At 44.2% G+C, this 21,077-nt stretch overlaps 1 protein-coding gene and 1 long non-coding RNA gene across 2 annotated transcripts; both read right to left on the bottom strand.

Moving 5' to 3' along the window:
• Positions 1–15,451: 15,451 nt before the first annotated feature.
• LOC123412499 lies at positions 15,452–15,890 on the bottom strand. The gene is made up of 3 exons (XR_006613525.1): positions 15,854–15,890; positions 15,686–15,773; positions 15,452–15,531 (listed from the first exon to the last, which is right to left on the bottom strand). It is a non-coding gene; the product is annotated as an uncharacterized LOC123412499 (long non-coding RNA).
• A 983-nt stretch (positions 15,891–16,873) lies between these two features.
• LOC123412094 (uncharacterized membrane protein At4g09580-like) lies at positions 16,874–19,043 on the bottom strand. Its single transcript, XM_045105042.1, has 4 exons — positions 18,883–19,043; positions 17,532–17,799; positions 17,173–17,346; positions 16,874–17,064 (listed from the first exon to the last, which is right to left on the bottom strand). The coding sequence occupies exons 1-4, from the start codon at positions 19,041–19,043 to the stop codon at positions 16,903–16,905; spliced, it is 765 nt and encodes a 254-aa protein (XP_044960977.1). The 3' UTR covers positions 16,874–16,902.
• Between the last annotated feature and the right edge of the window lie 2,034 nt (positions 19,044–21,077).

Here is a 21,077-nt window from a genome sequence, read left to right as displayed (position 1 = left end):
TTAGTGATTTTAGCGTTAAGTATGGACTTGACTCTGAGATAGTAGCTTCATTGTATGAATCATTTGCTGCTCATATTGATCTCCCCAAAGAGAAGTGGTTTAAATATCATCCTCCTTTAGAAGTCAATGTAGTTAGACCCAATCCAGTTGAAGAGAAAGTAATTGCCTACAATGATCCTATTGTTCCCAGTGCTTACAATGAGAAACCACCTTTCCCTGTTAGGATAAAGGATCATTCTAAAGCTTCAACTGTGATACGTAGAGGCTATATTAGAACACCTATACCCCCTGAGAAAATTTGAGTTGAACCTAGCATTGATATTATCAAAGATCCCCTTTCCGACAATGTTGAGGGACATAATATTCACTTTTGTGAAGATGCTGCTAGAATTGCTAAACCTCACGCTAGAGACAAACATAGGCATGTTGTTGCCACGCGTGTTGTTTCTGTTAAGATAGGAGATCATTGTTATCATGGTTTATGTGATGTGGGTGCTAGTGTTAGTGCAATACCTCAATCCTTATATGATGAAATGAAAGATGAGATTGCACCTGTTTAGATAGAGCCTATTGATGTCACTATTCAGCTTGCCAATAGAGATACTATCTGCCATGTGGGAATTGTTAGGGATGTTGAAGTCTTATGTGGTAAAACAAAGTATCCTGCTAATTTCCTCGTTCTTGCTACCGCACAAGGTAGCTTTTGTCCCATCATATTTGGCAGACCTTTTCTCAATACCGTCAATGCTCATATTGGCTGTGAGAAGCAAAATGTCACTGTTGGCTTTGAAGGTGTGTCACATGAGTTCAATTTCTCCAAGTTTGGTAGACAACCTCATGAAAAAGAACTGCCTAGGAAGGATGAAACTATTGCCTTAGCTTCTATTGCCGTGCCTCCTACTGATCCCTTAGAGCAATACTTGGTTGAGCATGAAAATGATATGCATATGGATGAAAGGGATGAGATAGATAGAGTTGTCTTAGAACAATATCCTATCCTTAAGAATAACTTGCCTGTTGAACTTCTTGGGGATCCACCCCCACCAAAGGGTGATCCTATGTTCGAGTTGAAACAGTTGCCTGATACTCTTAAGTATGCTTATCTTGATGAAAAAGAGATATATCCTGTTATTATTAGTGCTACCCTCTCAGAGCATGAAGAAAAGAAGTTACTAAAAACTCTGAGGAAGAACCGTGCTGCTATTGGATATACTCTTGATGATCTTAAGGGCATTAGTCCCACTCTATGCCAGCACAAGATTAAAACTGATCCTGATTACAAACCAGTTGCTGATCATCAAAGGAGATTAAATCCTAAGATGAAAGAAGTAGTAAGAAAAGAAATACTAAAGCTCCTCGAAGCACGTATTATCTAGCATGTTTCTCATAGTTGTTGGATGAGTCCGGTGCATTGCCTCCCTAAGAAAGGAGGCATTACCATTGTCCCTAATGATAATGATGAATTGATCCCACAAAGGATTATCACTGGCTATAGGATCGTGATCGATTTTAGGAAACCGAATAAAGCCACTAGGAAATATCATTACCCTTTGCCTTTTATCGACCAAATGCTAGAAAGACTGTCTAAACACACACACTTATGCTTTCTAGACGGTTATTCTGGTCTCTCCCAAATACCAGTTGCACAATCTGATCAGGAGAAAACCACTTTCACTTGACCTTTCGGTACCTTTGCTTATAGACGTATGCCTTCTGGCTTATGTAATGCACCTGCCACCTTTCAAAGATGTATGATGGCTATATTCTCTCACTTTTGTGAAAAGATTGTTGAGGTTTTCATGGATGACTTTTCCGTTTATGGGTCTTCCTGTGATGATTGCCTCAGCAACCTTGATCGAGTCTTGCAGAGATGTAAAGACACCAATCTTGTCTTGAATTGGGAGAAGTGCCACTTTATGGTTAATGAAGGCATAGTCTTAGGACATAAAATTTCTGAAAGAGGTATTGAAGTCGATAAGGCTAAGGTTGATGCGATCGAGAAAATGCCATACCCCACTGATATCGAAGGTATAAGAAGTTTCCTTGGTCATGCTGGTTTCTATAGAAGGTTCATTAAAGACTTTGACGATCTCTTGCAAATGCTGGTTTCCTTGGTCATGCTGGTTTCTATAGAAGGTTCACTAATACTTTCTAGGCCTCTTACCAATCTCTTGCAAAAGGATGTTCCTTTTGTCTTTGACGATGATTGTGAGGAAGCCTTCGAAATACTTAAGAGGGCTTTGATAACCGCACCTATTGTTCAACCACTTGATTGGAACTTACCTTTTGAAATCATGTGTGATGCTAGCGATTATGTTGTTGGTGCTGTTCTAGGGAAAAGAGTCGATTAGAAGTTGAATGTTATTCACTATGCAAGTAAAACTCTAGACAGTGCCCAAAGAAACTATGCTACTACAGGGAAGGAATTTTTAGCAGTCGTGTTTGCATGCGAAAAGTTTAGGTCTTACATAGTTGATTCCAAAGTCACTATTCACACTGATCACGCTGCTATTTGTTGGGGAACGTCGCATGGGAAACAAAAATTTACCTACGTGCACGAAGACCTATCATGGTGATGTCCATCTACGAGAGGGGATGAGTGATCTACGTACCCTTGTAGATCGTACAGCAGAAGCGTTAGAGAACGCGGTTGATGTAGTGGAACGTCCTCACGTCCCTCGATCCGCCCCGCGAACAATCCCGCGATCAGTCCCATGATCTAGTACCGAACGGACGGCACCTCCGCGTTCAGCACACGTACAGCTCGACGATGATCTCGGCCTTCTTGATCCAGCAAGAGAGACAGAGAGGCAGAAGATTTCTCCGGCAGCGTGACGGCGCTCCGGAGGTTGGTGATGATCTTGTCTCAGTAGGGCTCCGCCCGAGCTCCGCAGAAACGCGATCTAGAGGAAAAAACTATGGAGGTATGTGGTCGGGCAGCCGTGAGAAAGTCGTCTCAAATCAGCCCTAATTGCTCCATATATATAGGAGGAGGGAGGGGGGGCCTTGCCTTGGGGTCCAAGGACCCCCAAGGAGTCGGCCGAGCCAAGGGGGGGAGGACTCCCCCCCCAAACCGAGTTGGACTTGGTTTGGTGGGAGGAGTCCCCTCCCTTCCCACTTCCTCCCTCTTTTTTTTTCTTTTCCTTTGATTTCTTATTCTTGGTGCATAGGCCCTCTTGGGGCTGTCCCACCAGCCCACTAAGGGCTGGTGTGTCTCCCCAAAGCCTATGGGCTTCCCTGGGGTGGGTTGCCCCCCCCCCCGGTGAACTCCCGGAACCCATTCGTCATTCCCGGTACATTCCCGGTAACTCCGAAAACCTTCCGGTAATCAAATGAGGTCATCCTATATATCAATCTTCGTTTCTGGACCATTCCGGAAAACCTCGTGACGTCCGTGATCTCATCCGGGACTCGGAACAACATTCGGTAACCAACCATATAACTCAAATACGCATAAAACAACGTCGAACCTTAAGTGTGCAGACCCTGCGGGTTCGAGAACTATGTAGACATGACCCGAGAGACTCCTCGATCAATATCCAATAGCGGGACCTGGATGCCCATATTGGATCCTACATATTCTACGAAGATCTTATCGTTTGAACCTCAGTGCCAAGGATTCGTATAATCCCGTATGTCATTCCCTTTGTCCTTCGGTATGTTACTTGCCCGAGATTCGATCGTCAGTATCCACATACCTATTTCAATCTCGTTTACCGGCAAGTCTCTTTACTCGTTCCGTAATACAAGACCCCGCAACTTACACTAAGTTACATTGCTTGCAAGGCTTGTGTGTGATGTTGTATTACCGAGTGGGCCCCGAGATACCTCTCCGTCATACGGAGTGGCAAATCCCAGTCTTGATCCATACTAACTCAACTAACACCTTCGGAGATACCTGTAGAGCATCTTTATAGTCACCCAGTTACGTTGCGACGTTTGATACACACAAAGCATTCCTCCGGTGTCAGTGAGTTATATGATCTCATGGTCATAGGAATAAATACTTGACACGCAGAAAACAGTAGCAATAAAATGACACGATCAACATGCTACGTCTATTAGTTTGGGTCTAGTCCATCACGTGATTCTCCCAATGACGTGATCCAATTATCAAGCAACAACACCTTGTTCATAATCAGAAGACACTGACTATCATTGATCAACTGGCTAGCCAACTAGAGGCATGCTAGGGATGGTGTTTTGTCTATGTATCCACACATGTAAATGAGTCTTCATTCAATACAACTATAGCATGGATAATAAACTATTATCTTGATACAGGAATTATAATAATAACTATACATTTATTATTGCCTCTAGGGCATAATTCCAACAGTCTCCCACTTGCACTAGAGTCAATAATCTAGCCTTCACATCACCATGTGAATTACATTGTAATAAATCTAACACCCATACAGTTCTGGTGTCGATCATGTTTTGGCCGTGGAAGAGGTTTAGTCCGCGGGTCTGCTACATTCAGATCCGTGTGCACCTTGCATATATTTACGTCCTCCTCCTCGACGTAGTCGCGGATGAGGTTGAAGCGTCGTTTGATGTGTCTGGTCTTCTTGTGAAACCTTGGTTCCTTTTCCCAGGGAAATGGCACCAGTGTTGTCACAGAACAAGGTTATTGGATCCAGTGCACTTGGCACCACTCCAAGATCCATCATGAACTGCTTCATCCAGACACCCTCCTTAGCCGCCTCCGAGGCAGCCATGTACTCTGCTTCACATGTAGAATCTGCTACGACGCTTTGCTTGGAAGTGCACCAGCTTACTGCACCCCCATTAAGAATAAATACGTATCCGGTTTGCGACTTAGAGTCGTCCGGATCTGTGTCAAAGCTTGCATCGACGTAACCTTTTACGGCGAGCTCTTCATCACCTCCATACACGAGAAACATCTCCTTAGTCCTTTTCAGGTACTTCAGGATATTCTTGACCGTTGTCAAGTGATCCACTCCTGGATTACTCTGGAACCTACCTGCCATACTTATGGCCAGGCTAACATCCGGTCTAGTGCACAGCATCGCATACATAATAGCACCTATGGCTGAAGCATAGGGGACGGAGCGCATATGCTCTCTATCTTCATAAGTTGCTGGGCACCAAGTCTTACTCAATCTCGTACCTTGTAAAACTGGCAAGAACCCTTTCTTGGACTGTTCCATTTTTAAGATCTTCAAAACTTTATCAAGGTATGTGCTTTGTGAAAGTCCTATCAGGCGTTTTGATCTATCCCTATAGATCTTAATGCCTAGAATGTAAGCAGCTTCTCCTAGGTCCTTCATAGAGAAACTTTTATTCAAGTAACCTTTGATGCTCTCCAAAAGCTCTACGTTGTTTCCAATCAGTAATATGTCATCCACATATAATATTAGAAACGCCACAGAGCTCCCACTCACTTTCTTGTAAATACAAGATTCTCCAACCACTTGTATAAACCCAAATGCTTTGATCACCTCATCAAAGCGTTTGTTCCAACTCCCAGATGCTTGCACCAGTCCATAAATGGATCGCTGGAGCTTGCACACCTTGTCAGCATTTTTAGGATCGACAAAACCTTCGGGTTGCATCATATACAACTCTTCCTTAAGGAAACCATTAAGGAACGCCGTTTTGACATCCATCTGCCAGATTTCATAATCAAAAAATGCAGCTATGGCTAACATGATTCTGACGGACTTAAGCATCGCTACGGGTGAGAAGGTCTCATCGTAGTCAACTCCTGGAACTTGTGAAAAACCCTTTGCCACAAGTCGAGCTTTATAAACGGTCACATTACCGTCAGCGTCCGTCTTCTTCTTAAAGATCCATTTGTTCTGAATAGCCTTGCGGCCCTCAGGTAGTACCTCCAAAGTCCACACTTTGTTCTCATACATGGATCCTATCTCGGATTTCATGGCTTCTAGCCATTTGTTGGAATCTGGGCCCACCATTGCTTCTTCATAATTTGCAGGTTCGTTGTTGTCCAACAACATGATTGATAAGACGGGATTACCGTACCACTCTGGAACAGCGCGTGATCTCGTCGACCTGCGTGGTTCAACAGAAACTTGAACTGGAGTTTCATGATCATCATCATTAACTTCCTCCTCAACCGGCGTCGCAACGACAGAGGTTTCCCCTTGCCCTGCGCCACCATCCAGAGGGATGAGAGGTTCGACAACCTCGTCAAGTTCTATCTTCCTCCCACTCAATTCTCTCGAGAGAAACTCCTTCTCGAGAAAAGTTCCGTTCTTAGCAACAAACACTTTGCCCTCGGATTTGAGATAGAAGGTGTACCCAACTGTCTCTTTTGGGTAACCTATGAAGACGCATTTTTCCGCTTTGGGTTCCAGCTTTTCAGGCTGAAGCTTTTTGACATAAGCATCACATCCCCAAACTTTAAGAAACGACAACTTTGGCCTTTTGCCATACCACAGTTCGTATGGTGTCGTCTCAACGGATTTTGATGGTGCCCTATTTAAAGTGAATGTAGCTGTTTCTAATGCATAACCCCAAAACGATAACGGCAAATCAGTAAGAGACATCATAGATCGCACCATCTCTAACAAAGTACGATTACGACGTTCGGACACACCATTACGCTGTGGTGTTCCAGGCGGTGTTAACTGCGAAACAATTCCACATTCTCTTAAGTGAGCACCAAACTCGAAACTCAGATATTCACCCCCACAATCAGACCGTTGGAACTTGATCTTCTTGTTACGATGATTTTCCACTTCACTCTGAAATTGCTTGAACTTTTCAAATGTTTGAGACTTGTGCTTCATCAAGTAGACATAACCATATCTACTTAAATCGTCAGTGAAGGTGAGGAAATAACGATATCCATCGCGTGCCTCCACGCTCATTGGACCACATACATCGGTATGTATGATTTCCAACAAGTCACTTGCACGCTCCATTGTTCCGGAGAACGGAGTCTTAGTCATCTTGCCCATGAGGCATGGTTCGCATGTGTCAAGTAAATCAAAGTCAAGTGACTCCAAAAGTCCATCAGCATGGAGTTTCTTCATGCGCTTTACACCAATATGACCCAAGCGGCAGTGCCACAAAAATATGGCGCTATCATTGTTTACTCTAACTCTTTTGGTCTCAATGTTATGTATATGCGTATCGCTATCAAGATTCAATATGAACAATCCTCTCACATTCGGTGCATGACCATAAAAGATGTTACTCATAGAGATAGAACAACCATTATTCTCAGACTTAAAAGAGTAACCGTCTCGCAATAAACAAGATCCAGATATAATGTTCATGCTCAACGCAGGCACTAAATAACAATGATTTAAGTTCATCACTAATCCCGATGGTAGCTGAAGTGACACTGTGCCGACGGCGATTGCATCAACCTTGGAACCATTTCCTACGCGCATCGTCACTTCGTCTTTCGCCAGCCTTCGTCTATTCCGCAGTTCCTGTTTCGAGTTGCAAATGTGAGCAACAGAACCGGTATCGAATACCCAGGCACTACTACGAGAGCCGGTTAAGTACACATCAATAACATGTATATCAAATATACCTGATTTTTCTTTGCCCGCCTTCTTATCTGCCAGATACTTGGGGCAATTGCGCTTCCAGTGACCCATACCCTTGCAATAGAAGCACTTTGTTTCAGGCTTAGGTCCAGCCTTGGGTTTCTTCGGCGGATTGGCAACAGGCTTGCCGCTCTTCTTCGAATTTCCCTTCTTGCCTTTGCCGTTTCTCTTGAAACTAGTGGTCTTGCTCACCATCAACACTTGATGCTCTTTACGGAGTTCAGACTCTGCGACTTTCAGCATCGCAAACAACTCGTCGGGAGACTTGTTCATCCCTTGCGTGTTGTAGTTCAACACAAAGCCTTTATAGCTTGGCGGCAGTGATTGAAGGATTCTGTCAGTGATAGCTTCTTGCGGGAGTTCAATCCCCAGCTCAGCTAGACGGTTTGAGTACCCAGACATCTTGAGTACATGTTCACTGACAGACGAGTTTTCCTCCATCTTGCAAGCATAGAATTTATCGGAGGTCTCATACCTCTCGATCCGGGCGTTCTTCTGAAAGATAAACTTCAACTCCTGGAACATCTTAAATGCTCCATGACGCTCAAAGCGACGTTGAAGTCCCGGTTCTAAGCCATACAAGACTGCACATTGAACTATTGAGTAGTCCTCCTTACGTGCTAACCAAGCGTTCTTAACATCCTGATCAGCCGTAGCGGGTGGTTCATCTCCTAGCGCAGCATTAAGGACATAATCCCTCTTCCCAGCTTGTAAGATTAGCTTAAGATTACGAGCCCAGTCTACAAAGTTGCTTCCATCATCTTTCAACTTAGCTTTCTCTAGGAACGTATTAAAATTCAGGATGACACTCGCGTGAGCCATGATCTACAACACAAATATATTCAAAGTGGACTTAGACTATGTTCAAGATAATTAGAGTTCAACTTAATCAAATTATATGCTAAACTCCCACTCAAAAAGTACATCTCTCTAGTCATTTGAGTGGTTCATGATCCACTTACACTATCCCAAGTCCGATCATCACGTGAGTTGAGTATAGTTTCAGTGGTAAGCATCCCTATGCTAATCATATCAACTATATGATTCATGATCGACCTTTCGGTCTCATGTGTTCCGAGGCCATGTCTGCACATGACAGGCTCGTCAAGCTTAACCCGAGTGTTCCGCGTGCGCAACAGCTTTGCACCCGTTGTATGTGAATGTTGAGTCTATCACACCCGATCATCACGTGGTGTCTCGAAACGACGAACTGTAGCAACGGTGCACAGTCGGGGAGAACACAATTTCGTCTTGAAATTTTAGTGAGAGATCACCTCATAATGCTACCGTCGTTCTAAGCAAAATAAGGTGCATAAAACCATTAACATCACATGCAATTCATAAGTGACATGATATGGCCATCATCACGTGCTTCTTGATCTCCATCACCAAAGCACCGGCACGATCTTCTTGTCACCGGCGCCACACCATGATCATCTATCAACGTTTGCCATCGGGGTTGTCGTGCTACTCATGCTATCACTACTAAAGCTACATCCTAGCAAAATAGTAAACGCATCTGCAAGCACATATGTTAGTATAAAGACAACCCTATGGCTCCTGCCGGTTGCCGTACCATCGACGTGCAAGTCGATATTTCTATTACAACATGATCATCTCATACATCCAATATATCACATCACATCGTTGGCCATATCACATCACAATCATACCCTGCAAAAACAAGTTAGACGTCCTCTAATTTTGTTGTTGCATGTTTTACGTGGTGACCAAGGGTATCTAGTAGGATCACATCTTCCTTACGCAAACACCACAACGGAGATCTATGAGTTGCTATTTAACCTCATCCAAGGACCTCCTCGGTCAAATCCGATTCAACTAAAGTTGGAGAAACCGCCACTTGCCAGTCATCTTTGAGCAAAGGGGGTTACTCGTAACGATGAAACCAGTCTCTCGTAAGCGTACGAGTAATGTCGGTCCAAGCCGCTTCAATCCAACAATACCGCGGAATCAAGAAAAGACTAAGGAGGGCAGCAAAACGCACATCACCGCCCACAAAAACTTTTGTGTTCTACTCGAGAAGACATCTACGCATGAACCTAGCTCATGATGCCACTGTTGGGGAACGTCACATGGGAAACAAAAATTTTCCTACGCGCACGAAGACCTATCATGGTGATGTCCATCTACGAGAGGGGATGAGTGATCTACGTACCCTTGTAGATCGTACAGCAGAAGCGTTAGAGAACGCGGTTGATGTAGTGGAACGTCCTCACGTCCCTCGATCCGCCCCGCGAACAATCCTGCGATCAGTCCCACGATCTAGTACCGAACGGACGGCACCTCCGCGTTCAGCACACGTACAGCTCGACGATGATCTCGGCCTTCTTGAGCCAGCAAGAGAGACGGAGAGGCAGAAGAGTTCTCCGGCAGCGTGACGGCGCTCCGGAGGTTGGTGATGATCTTGTCTCAGCAGGGCTCCGCCCGAGCTCCGCAGAAACGCGATCTAGAGGAAAAACTATGGAGGTATGTGGTCGGGCAGCCGTGAGAAAGTCGTCTCAAATCAGCCCTGATTGCTCCATATATATAGGAGGAGGGAGGGGGGCCCTTGCCTTGGGGTCCAAGGACCCCCAAGGAGTCGGCCGAGCCAAGGGGGGGAGGACTCCCCCCCAAACCGAGTTGGACTTTGTTTGGTGGGAGGAGTCCCCTCCCTTCCCACTTCCTCCCTCTTTTTTTTTCTTTTCCTTTGATTTCTTATTCTTGGCGCATAGGCCCTCTTGGGGCTGTCCCACCAGCGCACTAAGGGCTGGTGTGTCTCCCCAAAGCCTATGGGCTTCCCCGGGGTGGTTTGCCCCCCCGGTGAACTCCCGGAACCCATTCGTCATTCCCGGTACATTCCCGGTAACTCCGAAAACCTTCCGGTAATCAAATTAGGTCATCCTATATATCAATCTTCGTTTCCGGACCATTCCGGAAACCCTCGTGATGTCCGTGATCTCATCCGGGACTCCGAACAACATTCGGTAACCAACCATATAACTCAAATACGCATAAAACAACGTCGAACCTTAAGTGTGCAGACCCTGCGGGTTCGAGAACTATGTAGACATGACCCGAGAGACTCCTCGGTCAATATCCAATAGCGGGACCTGGATGCCCATATTGGATCCTACATATTCTACGAAGATCTTATCGTTTGAACTTTAGTGCCAAGGATTCGTATAATCCCGTATGTCATTCCCTTTGTCCTTCGGTATGTTACTTGCCCGAGATTCGATCGTCAGTATCCGCATACCTATTTCAATCTCGTTTACCGGCAAGTCTCTTTACTCGTTCCGTAATACAAGATCCCGCAACTTACACTAAGTTACATTGGTTGCAAGGCTTGTGTGTGATGTTGTATTACCGAGTGGGCCCCGAGATACCTCTCCGTCATACGGAGTGACAAATCCCAGTCTTGATCCATACTAACTCAACTAACACCTTCGGAGATACCTGTAGAGCATCTTTATAGTCACCCAGTTACATTGCGGCGTTTGATACACACAAAGCATTCCTCCGGTGTCAGTGAGTTATATGATCTCATGGTCATAGGAATAAATACTTGACACGCAGAAAACAGTAGCAATAAAATGACACGATCAACATGCTACGTCTATTAGTTTGGGTCTAGTCCATCACGTGATTCTCCCAATGACGTGATCCAGTTATCAAGCAACAACACCTTGTTCATTATCAGAAGACACTGACTATCATCGATCAACTGGCTAGCCAACTAGAGGCATGCTAGGGACGGTGTTTTGTCTATGTATCCACACATGTAAATGAGTCTTAATTCAATACAATTATAGCATGGATAATAAACTATTATCTTGATACAGGAATTATAATAATAACTATACATTTATTATTGCCTCTAGGGCATAATTCCAACACTATTAAGTACCTCATGGACAAGAAGGACGCTAAACCTAAACTTATCAGATGGGTTCTCTTGCTACAAGAATATTATTTGCATGTTGTCGACAGGAAGGGTGCTGATAACCTAGTAGCAGATAACTTGTCTAGGTTAGAGAATGTTCTTGGTGACCCACAACCTATTGATGATAGCTTTCCCGATGACCAACTGAATGTCATCAATGCTTCACGTAGTGCACCGTGGTATGCTGATTATGCAAACTATATCGTTGCCAAATATATACCACCTAGTTTCACATACCAGCAAAAGAAGAAATTATTCTTTGATTTAAGACATTACTCCTGGGATGGTCCTCGCCTTTATAAGGAAGGAGTAGATGGTGTTATTAGACGTTGTGTACCTGAACATGAACAGGGACAGATCCTACAGAAGTGTTACTCCGAGGCCTACGGAGGACACCATGCGGGAAATAGAACTACACACAAGGTATTGCAATCAGATTTCTATTGGCCCACTCTCTTCAAGGATGCTCGTAAGTTTGTCTTGTCTTCTGACGAATGTCGAAGAGTAGGTAATATCGGTAAACCTTAGGAAATGCCTATGAACTATTCACTTGTCATTGAACAATTTGATGTTTGGGGATTTGATTATATGGGACCTTTTCCAAAATCCAACGTGTATACTCACATCTTAGTTGATGTTGATTACGTCACTCAGTGGGTAGAAGCCATCCCCACTAGTAGTGTTGATCACAACACTTCTATCAGGATGCTTAAAGAAGTTATCTTCCCTAGATTTGGAGTCCCTAGATATCAAATGATCGACGGTGGTTCACATTTCATTCATGGTGCTTTCCGTAAAACACTTGCTAAGTACGATGTCAACCATAGAATTGTGTCTCCCTATCAGCCTTAGTCCAGTGATCAAGTAGATCTAAGCAATAGAGAGATTAAACTAATTCTGCAAAAGACTGTCAACACGTCTAGAAAGAATTGGTCTAAGAAGCTCGATGATGCACTGTGGGCTTATAGAACTGCCTATAAGAATTCCATCGGCATGTCTCCATACAAAATGGTGTACGGTCACTACTGAAATTCAGAAATTTGCCGTCTGCCATGGCGAACGGCAAAGGGGGGAACCACGGACGGCAAAGGCTTTGCTGTTGGTCAGCAGACGGCAAACTAGAGGGTAAAAAAATCTGGTGAAGAGGTTCTTTGCCGTCTGCTTTTGTAAAGCGGAGAACAAAGAATCTTTGCCATGAGGGGGCAGACGGCAAACAAAATGGGACGACACATAGTGCAACGGCCCCGTTAAGTGTTAATGGCAGGCCTCCTCTCTTTGTCGTCTGCCATCCCCCCTTTGCCATGCGGGGGCAGACGGCAAAGAGGGGAGAGAGAGGGGGCTGATTCCCCCCCCCCCTTTGTCGTCTGCCCCCCCCCCCTTTGCCATGTGGGGGAAGACGGCAAAGAGGGGAGAGAGAGGGGGCAGATTCCCCCCTTTGCCGTCTGCCTACACCCCTTTTCCATGTGGGGGCAGACGGCAAAGAGGGGAGAGAGAGGGGGCAGATTCCCCCCTTTGTCGTCGGCCTACCCCCCTTTGCCATGTGGGGGTAGACGGCAAAGGGGGGAATCAGCACCTTTTTAATTTATTTTTTATTATATCCAACATTTTTAACAATAATAAGGATATATATATACTTTACATAAATAAATTTCTTTCCGTACTCATAACCATATTAAAATAACTCTCATCCATAGTGCATACATATTATGCAAGTTGCATCTGTACCAAACCATATATTACACCAGTTTCATCCACATGCATACATCATTTCATATATATCCATATACTACAACAGTTTCAATACAACCCATGGTACAAGAAATCATCTTCAAGCATTCCATCAATATAATCCAAGCTTCCCGTGAAGTGAAGGTAATCTGCAAAATGACAAATAAGAAAGTTAGAAGAATAATACTAGATGAAGAAGTGTATATATAGGTTATTTCGGAGTGAAATTAGCTAAGTATAGACCATTTAGGAGCTAACTAAGATAATTCTGTCATTTAGGTAGAACCCTAGCTAACTATAGGTCGTTTCGGAGCAAACTTGGGTAAAATAGGTAATTCCGGAGCAAACTATGCTTATTAAGCCATTTTGGATCTAGCTAGGCTAATTATAGGCCATTTAGTACCTAAGTTAGGGGGAATAGGTCATCTTGTAGCGACGTAAGCCTTATTATGTCATTTAGGAGAGAACTTAGCTAACTATAGGTCATTTTTCATTAAATAGGTCATTTTGGAGCTAACTAAGCTAATTATGTCCTTTCGTAGGATAATTAGCCAATTTAGCCTTTCTTGGATGAGTCTAAGCTACGTAGAAGAAGAGAAAGAGAAGAAGAAGTAAAAGAAGGAGGAGGAGGAGGAGGACAAGGAAGAGGAGAAGAAGAAGAAAAGAAGAAGGAGAAGGAGAAGGAGGAAGAAGGAGGAAGAAGAAGGAGAAGGAGGAGCTCCTTCTCCTTCTTCTCCTCCTTCTCCTTCTTCTTATCCTCCGCCTTCTCCTTATTCTTCTTCTTCTTCTTCCTTCCTTTCATTTTTCCTCTTTCTTCTCCTCTTGTCCCCTTCTTCGGGCTAAATTTGCTTAGAATGCCTTTTTGGAGCTAATTATGTCATTTCGAGGATAATTAGCTAAGTATAAGTCATGTTTTATTAAATAGACCACTTAGGAGCTAACTAAGCTAATTATGTCATCTAGGTGGAACCCTAGCTAACAATAGGTCATTCCGGAGCTAACTTGGGTAAAATAGGTCATTCCGGAGCAAACTATGCTTATTAAGCCATTTTGGATCTAGCTAGGCTAATTATAGGCCATTTAATACCTAAGTTAGGGGGAATAGGTCATCTTGTAGCTACGTAAGCCTTATTATGTCATTTAGGAGAGAACTTAGCTAACTATAGGTCATTTTTTATTAAATAGGTCATTTTGGAGCTAACTAAGCTAATTATGACATTTCGTAGGATAATTAGCCAATTTAGCCTTTCTTGGATGAGTCTAATCTACGTAGAAGAAGTGAAATAGAAGAAGAAGTAAAAGAAGGAGGAGGAGGAGGAGGAGGAGGAGAAGGAAGAGGAGAAGAAGAAGAAAAGAAGAAGGAGAAGGAGAAGGAGGAAGAAGAAGGAGAAGGAGGAGCTCCTTCTCCTTCTTCTCCTTATTCTTATCCTCCTCCTTCTCCTTCTTCTTCTTATCTTCTTCTTCTTCTTCCTTCCTTCCTTTCATTTTTCCTCTTTCTTCTCCTCTTGTCCCCTCACTACTAGGAAAAGGCCAGCTCGTGGCGCACCTGTTTTGGCTACTAATGGCGCACTATAGGTGCGCCACTAGCATCACGCCATTAGAATTTTTTACTAATGGCGCACCATAGGTGCGCCATTTGTATTTGGTATACTAATGGCGCACTAGGGACTGCACCATTAGTATAGCTCATGGTGCGCCATTAGTATGCCTCCGAGGTGCGCCATTAGTATGCCTCCGAGGTGCGCCATTAGTATGCCTCCCAGGTGCACCATTAGTATGCCTCCCAGGTGCGCCATTAGTATGCCTCCCAGGTGCGCCATTAGTATGCCTCCCAGGTGCGCCATTAGTATGACTCCTAGGTGTGCCATTAGTATAGCTCACAGTGATGACCAGACATCGCAGAGTTAACATATTTATTGTGTGCCAATTCCTTCTACTTTTCTTTTCCTCTCCAACAATTAAAATAATAAGAGTTACAGAGTTACCGATCCATATAAACACCTCATGGTGCCAAACATCATAGGGCTTCATAGGTTTGTTACAGGTTACCACTGTTCAAAACTTCAGTATTGTGCAGAAGCACACATGCTACAAATAAGCTGAAAGAGCTGGTACACAAAACTGCTAAAAATGGGGTGAAATCAAGAAACTTCAAGAACCAGCCTCTGCGAGGCAGCATAGAACCTCAAGATCTAGTCATCACCATGAAACTGTAAACGAATCAACGGATCCTGGCTTAGCACGCCATCTGCCAATAAATGGGGCCTTTCTAAGAAGCTCAAGCATCTGCTGGTACTCACAAGCCATATCCTGCAACAGAGATGAGACATCTTAAACCTTCACTTATTGTATTCACAATCATTGCTCACAAAGAATCAGAAATCATTTAATGTAATCTAGCTGTATGGCTTCAACTCATTATCCATCTGAGTAATTAAAAACCATACAGTATAGGATGAAATACCTTAATTGCACGATAAGCAATCTTCTCGTGACGGAATTTTGTGACTAATGGATGTTCAAGTGATATGAAGGCCTCTTCCAATCTTATCCTTCCATCAAAACACAGATATTTTGCCAGGCTTACATCAGGAATTCAGAATGCTAGGAATGAGAAAGGGAACTCTCTTACTTGCAGAGCAATGACTTGATGGAGGGTAAGGATGCTGCCTTTCAAGATGTGCCTTGTTTCCTCCCAGTTGTTCCTAAAATAACTTCATGCAAACCAGAAAGGCCCCCAGTCAACCGAGGTCTCATGCCCCCACTCCCTTGTAAAAGCCCAGAAAAGAAAAAGAAAGCAATCAACACCGCTTCGACTCTTCCTGGAAATGAAATATAGAGCAAACGAAACGACGGCTTGGTTGCCACCTGTTGCGACGACCCCCCTCCACGGAGTCTGAGGAGCGCCTGTCTCTGGCCGCTGCTGTGCCACCGTCGGCTGGCTACCTACGCCCGCTGGTCATTCATCCACATTGTAGGTCTGCATCAGCCTCATCCCCAACTCTGGAACTAGGTTAGGTATGTTCTACAGCTGATCCATATGTTCATCAGTTTTCTTATAAATGAGTGCCCCCAGTCATTTTTTATCCTGGGTTGGCCCCTGAATGGATATCAAACAAGAAGGAAAGGTGGATCAAAGTACCTGATACAAAGCAGCGCATGTTCGTCCTCTGGTCTCTCAAGAGTTGCGATTCTTTTGCGTTGCCCCATCGCAAATAAGCCGGATGACAATCAGTTCGATTCTGACAGGCTTGCTAAACAACAAAAACATTAGGTGAATTTGTCTGGCCCCAGCACGAACACCAGCGGTTATCCAATCAGCTTCGACAGGAAATAGCAGGAAGAAGCACCAGCAGAGGCAGCAAAGACTACGAGAGCCACGCCCCGGAGTTGCCCGAATAGAGCACCAGCAACCAATGACATGAATATTGTCCCTCGGATCATGATGGTCTGCATGAAAATGACATGAATATACAGTGTTCCCATGGCGCGACACAAATCTCCGGCAGGCGGGTGATGGGCGGACTCAGGGTCCAAGGTCCCGCCGTGGTGTTGTGTTGTCATGTGAACTAGCAAACCATGTGTCATCCGCCTCACAAGGCCTGTAGGCCCAAATCCAATGAAGCCATTGCATGCTGTGCCTTAGTATGTAGAGGTGGCTAGGTGGCTCCTCTTCGGTGTTCATGAGGCGCCTGCTGCGATTTCTGGTGCCTTTTCTTGAGCCTTGTCCTTGCTCAGCAATGCTGGTGTGACTGAGACGACGCCGATCAAGAATAGCAGAGCAACTGACTGGGTGTCGTATAGGTCGCTGAGCGATGTTAGCTCTCCCAGAGCAATCCCAGCCTGAACACATGAAATGAACAAGGCAGTGAGATTTAAGTTGGAACAAACAATGTATACACACTAAATGCAGTATATTAGTAGGCATCATATGTGAACCTGTAAATTTACCCTCACGGTCACGTAGGCTGCTGGGATGAGACCGATAAGAGTTGCCAATAAGAAGGTATGGAAGAGCACATCAACCATGGGAGATGCTAAGTTGATGAAGGTATTTGGCAATGTTGGGGTGACCCTTAGGAAAAGCATGTAATTCAACAGCTTTTCTCTTCTTTTGGCAACATGGAAATGAAGACAAATCACCCAGTTCAGTTATGAGTTACTGCACAACCCTGAAGGATCTTATATCAAAGAGTAGAGCGATTCAAGATATTTTTAAGTATCCCGGCAGAAATTTAAGAAGTTATTACTCTACATAGTGTTGAAATAAAACCCGCATCCACTAATATTGGTGCTGAACTTATTACGTGCTTCTGGTAAAACGTGAGTTTGTCTGGCCACAGCATGAACACCAGCGGTTTTCCAATCAGTTTCGACAGGAAATAGCATGAAGAAGCACCAGCGGAGGCAGCAAAGACAACCAGAGCCACGCCCCGGAGTTGCCCGAATAGAGCTCCAACAAGCAATGACATAAATATTGTTCCTGGGATCATGAAGGTCTGCATGAAAATGTAGACATCACAGTAACCTATCAACACCTGTACGGTGTAGTCACTGGTATAGTTCTCAAGATGGCCACTGCAAGGAAACAGTTTGATGGTTAGAAATTGAGGGGAAAACTTTCCATCATCAGCATGTAGCACAAGCAATTGGACACTCCAAGTGCACATGTATTTCAGCTTAAGCAAATAATCACCATAATAATGGAATCATAACGCGATGATGTGCATTGCATAACTGTAAAGCGTGCAGATAGCTCACACGTCTACAACAGATACATGTTACGTGTGGTGATTATCAATAATATAGAGAAGGCACATGTAACATGCCAGGACCAGGTCCAATGGATATCTCGTGAATAGCTGGCAAAGCGGCAAGAAAGCGACATGGTAATTTGAGAAAAATAAAGTAGTACAACAATGTGTCAAATTTCTTTTATTATTATAGCTTAGTCTAGGGAAGCATGCTAAATTGGTACAACAATCCCGTTAAGAGTAACAATTGGAAATGTAGGCTTAAACTTCAGCTCTACCCTGTTAGGCTAACAAGATGGTGATGTGTGATACACATTACTGTTCCAGGGTCATGTGTTCCCAAATTTGACGAGCAGTTTGAAATAAATTACTGCCAAACATGAAGATGGAGTATGAATTGAGTGATTTATTTATTTTTACAACCAGATCCATGTTCCCCTTCTGGCATAGACACAAACAGCTCTACCAAACCAAGGGTGAGGTCGTTCCCAAATCAAGAGACAACCATCACTAATTCGTTGAGAACTAGCATCAACCAACTGTTCCATTCATAAGGCTTGGATCCGTGAGGAGCAGGTGATTTCCGCATTGAAAACCTACCCCCAAAATCTTTGCGTAGAACGCAATGGCACGATGAATCTGTGAATCTACTGGCTGGTAGATCCAGTTAAACCGACGCGCTCTAGGCAAATAATAAACGGAACGCAAAATCGAATCGCCTCTATTCCACTTCCAATTTGAACATAAAGGAGGAAGATGAGCATGCGTGCACGCCCGCCGGGAAAACAACACGAATGGGGAAACTTGCGGCATGCGATTGCCCGGAAAAGACGGGGGGACGCAACCGACGACGCACCAACCGAAACTTGTATAGAAACGAAATGGAGAATAGGATGGTGGTGATTACGTGAGGATTTGTAGTTCGTGGAGGTTGCGGGGCAACTTGAGGAAGCTGTAGTCGGAGTCTAGCATGGAGAGGTAGACCCCGACGAGGACCGCGGCGAAGACGGCGGCGACCCCGGCGCCGAGCGCGGCCTCCCAGAGCGGGAACCGGTCCTCCCTCCCCATCCCCTCCTCCTCCTCCTTCTCCTGCAGGAATCCGGCCGGGGTCCGGGCGAGGCGAGGAGCGGAAGGGAGAACGATGGAAATTCGGCTGAGGTAGGGTGAATCGGGAGCGGCGGCGGTGTTGGAGTAGAGATCGAGCGTGTGATCTGAATATTTCGAGATATTTTGTTAGTTGTAACGCGGGAGTGGTAGACATTGAGCGCGCAAGATCAAAGGAGTGGTGGTAGGTGGCTGTTCAAAATATCAGGATACTAATGGCGCACCACCTACAAATGCGCCATTAGTAACCCTGGTTACTAATGGCGCACCAGCTGGTGGTGCGCCATTAGTAGTTCTGCAAAAAATATTTATAGTAGTGGCGCACTGGGTGAGTGGTGTGCCGTTACTAGTTAAACTAGTAATGACGCACTCTGCCCCGGTGTGCCATTCGTATTTTTGGAAAAGAAAAAAAATAGTAGTGGCGCACTGTGTGTGTGGTGCGCCATTAGTGTCCATCACACTAATGGCGCACCTGCACATGGTGCGCCACTGCTATATAGTAGTGGCGCACCACTTGCGTGGTGCGCCATTAGTGTCTATATTATCTATAGCCCTTTTCCTAGTAGTGCCTTCTTCGGGCTAAATTGGCTTAGAATGCCTTTTTGGAGCTAATTATCTCACTTCGAGGATAATTAGCTAAGTATAGTTCATGTTTTATTAAATAGACCATTTAGGAGCTAACTTAGCTAATTATGTCATTTAGGTGGAACCCTAGCTAACTATAGGTCGTTTCGGAGTTAACATGGGTAAAATAGGTCATTCCGGAGCAAACTGTGCTTATTAAGCCATTTTGGATCTAGCTAGGCTAATTATAGGCCATTTAATACCTAAGTTAGGGGGAATAAGTCATCTTGAAGCTACGTAAGCCTTATTATGTCATTTAGGAGAGAGCTTAGCTAACTATAGGTCATTTTTTATTAAATAGGTCATTTTGGAGCTAACTAAGCTAATTATGTCATTTCGTAGGATAATTAGCCAATTTAGCCTTTCTTGGATGAGTCTAAGCTACGTAGAATAAGAGAAAGAGAAGAAGAAGTAAAAGAAGGAGGAGGAGGAGGAGGAGGAGAAGGAAGAGGAGAAGAAGAAGAAAAGAAGAAGGGGAAGGAGAAGGAGCAAGGAGGAAGAAGGAGAAGGAGGAGCTCCTTCTCCTTCTTCTCCTCCTTCTTCTCCTTCTTATCCTCCTCCTTCTCCTTCTTCTTCTTCTTTTCTTCTTCTTTCTTCCTTTCATTTTTCCTCTTTCTTCTCCTCTTGTCCCCTTCTTCGGGCTAAATTGGCTTAGAATGTCTTTTTGGAGCTAATTATGTCATTTAGAGGATAATTAGCTAAGTTTAGGTCATGTTTTATTAAATAGACCATTTAGGAGCTAACTAAGCTAATTATGTCATCTATGTGGAACCCTAGCTAACTATAGGTCTTTCCGGAGCTAACTTCGGTAAAATAGGTCATTCCGGAGCAAACTATGCTTATTAAGCCATTTTGGATCTAGCTAGGCTTATTATAGGCCACTTAATACCTAAGTTAGGGGGAATAGGTCATCTTGCAGCTACGTAAGCCTTATTATGTCATTTAGGAGAGAACTTAGCTAACTATAGGTCATTTTTTATTAAATAAGTCATTTTGGAGCTAACTAAGCTAATTATGTCATTTCGTAGGATAATAAGCAATTTAGCCTTTCTTGGATGAGTCTAAGCTACATACAAGAAGAGAAAGAGAAGAAGAAGTAAAATAAGGAGGAAGAGGAGGAGGAGAAGGAAGAGGAGAAGAAGAAGAAAAGAAGAAGGAGAAGAAGGAGGAGGAAGAAGGAGGAGGAAGAAGGAGAAGGAGCTCCTCCTTCTCCTTCTTCTCCTCCTTCTTCTTCTTCTTCTTATCCTCCTCCTTCTCTTTCTTCTTCTTCTCTTCTTCTTCTTCCTTCCTTTCATTTTCCCTCTTTCTTCTCCTCTTGTCCCCTTCTTCGGGCTAAATTGGCTTAGAATGCCTTTTTGGAGCTAATTATGTCAT

Source organism: Hordeum vulgare, chromosome 7H, assembly GCF_904849725.1.
Source record: "Hordeum vulgare subsp. vulgare chromosome 7H, MorexV3_pseudomolecules_assembly, whole genome shotgun sequence".
Taxonomy (NCBI): Eukaryota; Viridiplantae; Streptophyta; class Magnoliopsida; order Poales; family Poaceae; genus Hordeum; species Hordeum vulgare.
Note: the sequence above shows the minus strand (reverse complement) of the source record. Positions and strands in the feature narration are given on the sequence as shown.